Source organism: Bombina bombina, chromosome 9, assembly GCF_027579735.1.
Source record: "Bombina bombina isolate aBomBom1 chromosome 9, aBomBom1.pri, whole genome shotgun sequence".
Classification (NCBI taxonomy): Eukaryota; Metazoa; Chordata; class Amphibia; order Anura; family Bombinatoridae; genus Bombina; species Bombina bombina.
The window spans coordinates 86,319,576-86,328,848 of NC_069507.1; the positions used below are offsets into that span (position 1 = coordinate 86,319,576).

Sequence of the window (9,273 nt, forward strand, 5' to 3'; positions counted from 1 at the left end):
TCACCTACATAAGTGCCGACTACAACAGCGCAATTCTCGGCAAGGCCCTCTACCCATTTGATCCCTATAAATGTAATCTTGTATACAGCCTGTTGGTGCTCTACAAATACCTGATAATAATAATAATTACTGCTCCACTCGTAATTTGGCCATAACATGGTATGTAGATAAAAAACATCATACTGCATATTGCTGATGAGAGAGTAATTGCAACTAAAAAAAAACATACAAACTACACTGAAGCACTGCATTTAAGTGGTGGAAACGGATACAAATTAAAATGAAAAAATGTCTGTTTAGTAACACAGAGCATCCACTTTACTATGTCCCTAGAGGATTCTGCAGAGTGCAGAAGCATCCTGTGTTCAAAGCAGTTCTCTTTACATGCATTTCCTATCAGTATTATATATTTGTATAATATATATTACTCTACAATCTAAAATATGTAAATCTTTTGATATTGTTATCATTTATTTGTCTCTCAACAATATATTCTCTAGATAAAAAAAACATTATTGGTTTAGACCGTGGGAGTGTGTCAACCAATCAAACACTGGTACTTAAAGGGACAGTCAACACCAAAATTGTTATTATTCAAAAAGATAGGTAACACCTTTACTATCCATTCCCCAGCTTTTCACAACCAACATTGTTATATTAATATACTTTATAGCATTTAAACCTCTAAATTTCTGCTTGTTTCTAAGCCACTACAGTCTCTTATTACATGCTTTATTATTTGATTTTCACAACAAGAATCTGCTAATTCATCTGGGTCATATAGATAACATTGTGCTCTCTCCAGTGGAGTTATGGCTGACACTGCACTAATTGGCTAAAATGCAGGTCAATAGATAATACGTAGAAAGTCATGTGATTAGGGGGCTGTTAAAAAGGCTTAAATACAAGGTAATCACAGAGGTAAAAAGTATAGTAACATAACCGTGTTGGTTATGCAAAACTGGGGAATGGGTAATAAAGGGATTATCTATATTTTTAAACAATACAAATTGTGGAGTAGACTGTCCCTTTAATTGTAGCAAGCAGGTAGCAAAGAAAGAGTTGAGTTGAATTGAAACCTAGACATTTTTCATGATTCAAATAGAATATAAAAACTTTCCAATTTATTTCTATTATCAAATTTGCTCCCTTCTCTTAGTATACCTTGTTGAAGGAGCAGCAATGCACTGCTGGGAGTTAGCTGAACATATCAGGTGAGTCAATGACAAGAGGCACATATGTGCAGCCATCAATCAGCTGCTAGCTCCTGAGCCTATCTAGGTACGCTTTTAAAAAAAAGATACCAAGTGAACAAAGCAAATTAGATATTAAAATAAGTAAAAATGAAAGTGATTTAAAATTACATTCTATATCTGAATCATGAAACTTTTATGTTGACTTTACTGTCCCTTTAAAACTAGGTTTGTGTGTGTGTGCGTGTATGTGTGAGTATATGTGAGGGTGTGTTTGTGTGTGAGTGTGTGTGTGTGTATGTATGTGTTTGTATGTATGTGTGTGCGCTTGTATATTGTTTGTGTGTGTGTGTGTTTGTGTGTATGTATGTGTGTGTGTATATGTGAGGGTGTTTTTGTGTGTGAGTGTGTGTGTATGTATGTGTTTGTATGTATGTGTGTGCGCTTGTATATTGTTTGTGTGTGTGTGTGTGTGTATGTATGTGTGTGTGTATATGTGAGGGTGTGTTTGTGTGTGTGTGTGTATATGTATGTGTTTGTATGTATGTGTGTGCGCTTGTATATTGTTTGTGTGTATGTCTGTGTGTGTGTGTGTATATGTGAGGGTGTGTTTGTGTGTGCATGTGTGTGTTTGTATGTATGTATGTGAGTATGTGTGTGCATGTGTGACTGTATGTATGTATGTATGTGAGAATTTGTGCGTATGTATGTGTAAGAGTGTATGTTTGTATATATGTATGTGAGTATGTGTGTGTATGTGTATATATGTGTGTATGTGTGAGTGTATGCTTGTATGTATTTATGTATGTATGTGTGTGTGTGTATGTGAGTAAATGTTTGTATGTATGCGTTTGTGTGAGTGTATCTATGTGAGTATGTGTGTGTATGTGTGTGTGTACATGTGTATGTATGTGTATGTTTGCATGTATGTATGTACAGTATGTACAGTATGTGTGTGTATATATGTATCTATGTGAGTATGTGTGTGTATGTGTGTGTGTATATGTGTATGTATGTGTATGTTTGTATGTATGTATGTACAGTATGTACAGTATGTGTGTGTATATATGCATGTATGTGTGTATGTGTGTATATATGTATGCATGTGAAGGGATGAGAGACTTTAGGAGCCAGGAAGCAATAGATTCTATTTTTACTGAGTCTCTAAACAGCTTTTGATTATTTTATCTATACACATCCTTGCCTGGTTCCTAAAAGAGTGAATCCCAATATTCTGGTGGATTCCTATACTTCAAAGGGATCTGGCACTCTCCAATTTAACCATTTCATAAATAATTTAAAGGGACATAATATATTAATAATAAAATGCCATGTTAGAGCACTTTTTTATTTCACTATTGCTTGCATATAGCAAGGGAATTAATATGTTGGTAGCCACCAATCATTAGCAGTGTTCAGTTTTGGAGTGGCAGTATTTTGACCTTAACTATGCATTTAATTCTTTATGTTGGTTGAGCACATTGTTATAGACAAGCAACAATGTATTTTTAAAAAGATTTTATAAATTAGAACATTTTTATCAATGCGCTGTTATGTCCATTTAAAGGGAGCAAGCTAAATCACTTAATGCAGCATGTTTGTATAATCCTGACTAGAAAATATCACATGAACATCTCTATGTAAATATATTTTACTCCAAAATCTTCTCTGCAGTCATATCCTATCCTAAAGTGGCTTTAAAGGGACACTGAACCCAAATTTTTTCTTTCATGATTCAGATAGAGTATGCAATTTTAAGCAACTTTCTAATTTACTCCTATTATCAAATTTTCTAAATTCTCTTGGCATCTTTATTTGAAAAGCAAAAATGTAAGTTTAGATGCCGGACCATTTTTGGTGAACAACCTGGGTTGTTCTTGCTGACTGGTGGATAAATTCACCCACCAATAAACAAGTGCTGTCCAGCGTCCTGAACCAAAAATTGTCTGGCTCCTTAGCTTAGATGCCTTCTTTTTCAAATAATGATAGCAAGAGAACGAAGAAAAAGTGATAATAGGAGTAAATTAGAAAGTTTCTTAAAATTGCATGCTCTATCTGAATCATGAAAGAAACATTTTGGGTTCAGTGTCCTTTTAAGCATCCAATTAGGATGCTTGTCCTAGGACCTGCAAGGGAGTGTGCATCTAGCATATGCAGGCATAGTCTCTTTATTTCCCTCCTCAGTCTACGGAAGTTTACTATGAAATCTTGCAAGATTATGATGAAATCCCATAAAATCACAGTAAACCAAACTGTGACCTCAATGCTGATTAATGCTATTGGCTGTTGTTTTCACCATGTAGGTGACAGTAACTGAAAAATAACTGCTTAATGAGCACTTACTCTGGTGAGCTGATGAAAGCATTTGGCTGCGAAATAGTGGCATGAAATATACCAAAATGGGCCTAGATCAATACCTCGGGTTGTCTACTTAAAGTGATATTTCAGCCAAAATTGGAATCCACATGGATGCATTTCAGTCTAATATACATGTATTAGCAAAAAGCTTCTAATAAAAGCTGTAGCTGTTTCAAAAGTGTATTTAAGTATGCAAAGTGGACCAGCATTTTAAACACAGCTCTTGCTCAGAAAGTCTAAGGTGATGGAACCATCTGGTAATGACTCAATTTTTTAATTTTTGAAATGAAACAAGCCCCACTGGTGCTCTGAGCAGCTGCAGTATTTTAAATGCTGTTGCACTAAGAATATCTAGCTATGCTTCACATGCACATAAAGGGAAAAATGCCAACATAAAAACGGTGATAACTTTTACTAGAAGCATTTTTGCCAATACATATACTGTATATATATATACACCATATACTGTATATATATATACACATCAGTTTACGCCGGGGTTAGGTTCCAGAAGGAATGGTTGTAAATTGAAACCGTTGTAAATTGAAACCCAGTTTATAATGTAAGTCAATGGGAAGTGAGGGAGATAGGTTCCAGGCCCCTCTCAAAATTGTCATAAGTAACATCTAATACATTATTTTTAAAGCTTTGAAATGAAGACTTTAAAAATGCTAAACAGCATTATAAACCTAATAAAATTATCACACAACACAGAATATATAATTAAACTAAGTTAAATGAACAAAAACATTTGCTAAACAGCATTATAAACCTAATAAAATAATCACACAACACAGACTTCACTTGCATTTTTCTGCAAATAGTTCTTTCTATGCATTCCAATCTGGACTGAGTTATAGACAGGAAGATCTTGTTCCTTTGAAATCTGCTCGATAGCTCAGGTCTGGTTAAACTGATAAATTTCAGCTTGCTTGGCTTTGCTGCAACACAAGCGGGTAGCTCCACCTACTGGTTATTTTAATAAATGCACTGCTTCTCAATGCTTTTCAATAGCAGTCACATGACTGGAAAAAAAGGTTGTTATTCTGAAACGGTGTAAATTGAACCGTTGTAAAACGAGGGCCACCTGTATATATATATATATATACAGTATGTATATAGGAAATATGTGTCTAATCAAAGATGTAATTCATCTATATGCATTTAAATTTTGATTGGAATATACCTTTAAAAGAAATATATAGATTTTGATAGGTAAATAAACAAAAAAAACAAGGTTCTATTTCTGTTTAAATGGAGTGATAGCATAAATGCTAAAACTTCTCCAGTACTTTGAACACATTTTTCTCTAAAATTCCTGTTACTGAACAGCTGAAAGGTATATTTTTCCATAAATGTTCCTCTTTGTCCTGAATAAACCTAGTTTTTGATTGTATGCTTGTTAGGTGATTCAATGTCCACCAATAGCACTATGGGAGTTGTTCTGGTTAGTCAATCAGCAATCTACCTCTAGGGATGAGCTGTGCACCATGTAATTCCTGTTTATATATAAATTACATTTTAACTTAAACTTTTTTTTTTTTTAAGTGCTCAAATGTGTTAGAAAATTTTATAAATGTGCACAATTAGTCAGCTCCAAAACATCTAGTCAATATTGACATTCCCTCTGATTGGCCAGGGTAGTTAAAACCAGTATTAACGGGATACTAAACCCAATTTTTTTCTTTAAAGGGACAGTCTAGTCCAAAATAATCTTTCATGATTCAGATAGGGCATGTAATTTTAAACAATTTTCCAATTTACTTTTATCACCAATTTTGCTTTGTTCTCTTGGTATTCTTAGTTGAAAGCTTAACCTAGGAGGTTCATATGCTAATTTCTTAGACCTTGAAGGCCACCTCTTTTCAGAATGCATTGTAACAGTTTTTCACCACTAGAGGGTGTTAGTTCATTTGTTTCATATAGATAACACTGTGCTCATGCACGTGAAGTTATCTGGGAACAGGCACTGATTGGCTAAACTGCAAGTCTGTCAAAAGAACTGAAATAAAGGGTCAGTTTGCTGAGGCTTAGATACAAGATAATCACAAAGGTTAAAAGTATAATAATATAACTGTGTTGGTTATGCAAAACTGGGGAATTGGTAATAAAGGGATTACCTATCTTTTAAAACAATAAAAATTCTGCTGTAGACTGTCCCTTTAATAATTCAGATAGAGCATGCAATTTTAAGCAACTTTCTAATTTACTCCTATTATCAATTTTTCTTCTTTCTCTTGCTATCTTTATTTAAAAAGCAGGAATGTAAAGCTTTTTAGCTGGCCCATTTTAGGTTCAGCACCCTGGATAGTGCTTGCTTATTGGTGGCTACATTTAGCCACCAATAAGCAATCGTAAACCCAGATTCTGAACCAAAATGGTCCGGCTCCTAAGCTTTACATGCCTGCTTTTTAAAATAAAGATAGCATGAGAACGAAGAAAAATTGATAATAGAAGTAAATTAGAAAGTTGCTTAAATTTGCATGCTGTATCTGAATCATGAAAGAAACAAATTGGGTTTAGTATCCCTTTAACTCTTACTTCTTTCATAAGCAATATATATTAATTTAAGTTATGGATGATATAAAACCTCCAATACATAAAACAGTAAGAACCAAATCATTTATTGTATAGTCATTCGGCATATCTAGGCAAGTATTCCCGCTTGCCTTCCCATAGAAGTAGTCTGTATACATTGGTAAAACAAAGTCTCTTGAGCAGGTAAAGCACATATAGAAACAAATTGATTCAAGCTGCATAGCTCTATGTACAATCCAAATTTGGTACAAATACAGATATGTTATGAAAAGTGTGGAACTGCCTTTTTCATATCAAGTCCTGTTATAAGGGAGTCAGTCTTGTATCTGCCAGGGCACCCTGCCAAATATCATTTGCCAAGCCATGGTGTGAAAAACATTTTAGATGCCCCCTCCTCCACCTGGAAATAGTGGCAAGGACAAATAATTAAAAGGAATTCAAGGATGTCAGTGATATGTATAGAACTATTCTAGTGACTTTTAAAAGGGACATGAAACCCAAAAAATGTATTTCATGATTCAGATAGAGAATGCAGTTTTAAACATTCAAATTTACTTATATTATCTAATTTTCTTCATTCTTTAGATATCCCTTGTTAAAAAAAAATAGCAATGCACATGTGCAGTCACTAATCAGCAGCTAGTGAGCCTATATAGATATACTTTTCAACCAATGATATCAAGAGAATGAAGCAAATTAGATAATAGAAGTAAATTGAAAAGTTGTTTAAAAGTGCATGCTCTTTCTAAAGCATGAAAGAAAAAAAATGTGGGATTCATGTCTCTTTAAAGGGACACTCAAATCAAAATTAAACTTTCATGATTCAGATAGAGCATGCAGTTTTAAACAACTTTCCAATTTACTTCCATTAACAAAATGCAGTCTTTTTATATTTACACTTTTTGAGTCACCAGTTCCTACTGAGCATGTGCAAGAATTAATATAATATACATATATGCATTTGTGATTGGCTGATGGCTGCCACATGTGGAAATAGATATAACTGAAATTTGTCAGAAAAAAAAAATCTACTACTCATTTGAAGTTCATTTGCATTATCTTGTTATCTATCATGCATTGGTTGATTATCCAATCTCCTTTATTTACTGGTCCTTTAAACCAGAAGTTTAGATACAGTTATAGCCAGACTAGATAAACCAACCTGTTATCTCCCATCAAAATCTAACTCAATGATAATCCTGTTTTACTCTGTGTGCTTGAAAACTGGAAATTAAACTAACAAGCCTAAACAAACTCAAGACACAATTGTTTAAAACAAAAAACTACTAAACTTTGGCTTTTCAGAGCTGCAACAGGTGCAATTACAAGTAAATTCATGATACATATTTTTTTTGTTTTAAGTGATACCACAATGTATTAAGAAGAAACATATGCTAAATTAGTAAACAGAACAATAAATGAAAAGAAAGAAAAATAATCCTAAAGCTATATTTTACATAGCCTCTGAGCTCATAAAAAATATTAAGTTTTTGATTGGTAGCACAATAATTATTAATTATTTTGGGCTTATGAAATTTATCAAATCTAATTAGAAATAATAAAATAGATACATTTAAAAATGACAACTTGCAATTTCTCAATTTATTCAATCAATATAACACACACCAAAAAATCGTGTTTATCAGATTTAAATATAGACGTGTGAGTGGGAAAAATTAGAATAAATAGTTGAAGCTACTAAAGTTTGTTATTGTTAAATAATTGTGTATCTGCATAATTTGTATACAAAAACATATATAATAATTGAGCTGCCCCATTAAAATATTTATCAACCACAAGGTAACAAATCTGATAGGATCTTAAAAAAAAAAACACTTTAAAAATAAAATGTATGGACCCCACCCCCATACAAATCATATAACCTCATAAAAGTATGTATTAGAATTTAACAGGGACACTGAGACACTAATATTACAATATATTGCACACACAGATCTTTATAATATACCTACATACAAATATATATGTCTATGTATATACAGTCCAAAAAAGTAATAGTAATAACAATAATAATAATTGTCTGACAGTGTGCACTCAAGCTTGCACACACATAATATATATATGTAAATATATATATATATATATATATATATATATATATATATATATATATACACACACACACACACACACACACATATATGACAATAGGTAGATACAGGTGTGTGTATTTCTCTGAGATAACTGGACTAAAAGAGAGCTTGAAATTATATTGTACATAGTATACACACAAACCCACACAATATAGCAAATACCTCTTACACACATGCAAAAATAATACACACCAGTGAAATTCATACATTAGTTACCAATGTATACTATATATATATATATATATATATATATATATATATATATATATATATATATATATATATATATATATATATATATATACACACACACACACACACACATCTATCTATCTATATATATTTTACACACTTGGAAATATAGATATATAAATAGTAGATAGATATATAGATAGATAGATGATAGATAGATAGATAGATGATAGATACAGTGACAGAATTCCTATTGATAATCAATATGTCTATGTGACTCTCACGATAGGATAGACAGTGACAGTATAGGCACCAGAACCATTTAATTGATTAGACACCACTGAACACTGTGTTGTTTATCAGCTTGCAACGCTATAACATTATATTTAAAGCTTTCACTTACTCTGCTACAGCTGCGCTGTTGAAGGAATTATCCTGAAGACTAAAACAGAAACAAGAAAACATCAGATTACAGAGTGGGGCAAGCAGGCTCGCAGGATCCTTGTCAGTAGCTGGAACACATAGACAACCATGGCATTGCAAAGACAAGCCTGTGTGTCAGATCGACATGCACATACCTTGCTCTGCACATGCTCAGTGTGACTAACCTAGCCCTGCTGCAACGCTTAGTAACCACACGGACCATAAGGCACCGCTCTGCTCACACTAAATGCACAACAGTACAGCTGAGAATGCTGAACACTGTACATTAATGGCCATTTAAACGGAGATTCTTGTATTCTCCTTATATCTAATATGGTCTAACAGCCCTTTCTTTAAGAAGCCGAGTGCTGCAATTACATTTCCTTTTCGTATTATTTTTTATCCTTAGCGCTGATATAAAGGCTGTCACTGAAGGAAATGGAAGTAATTCATCT

The 9,273-nt window shown here is 33.1% G+C and overlaps 1 protein-coding gene across 2 annotated transcripts in view; it reads right to left on the minus strand.

The window, feature by feature from the left end:
- Positions 1-8,939, minus strand: part of FAM13C (family with sequence similarity 13 member C) — a 564,754-nt gene extending 555,815 nt beyond the window's left edge. For both annotated transcript variants that reach the window (XM_053692240.1, XM_053692239.1), the window contains exon 1: positions 8,799-8,939. In XM_053692240.1, coding sequence (XP_053548215.1) covers positions 8,799-8,860 — 62 coding nt within the window. In that variant the 5' untranslated portion in view covers positions 8,861-8,939. The remainder of the gene's footprint in view (positions 1-8,798) is intronic.
- Positions 8,940-9,273: the final 334 nt, after the last annotated feature.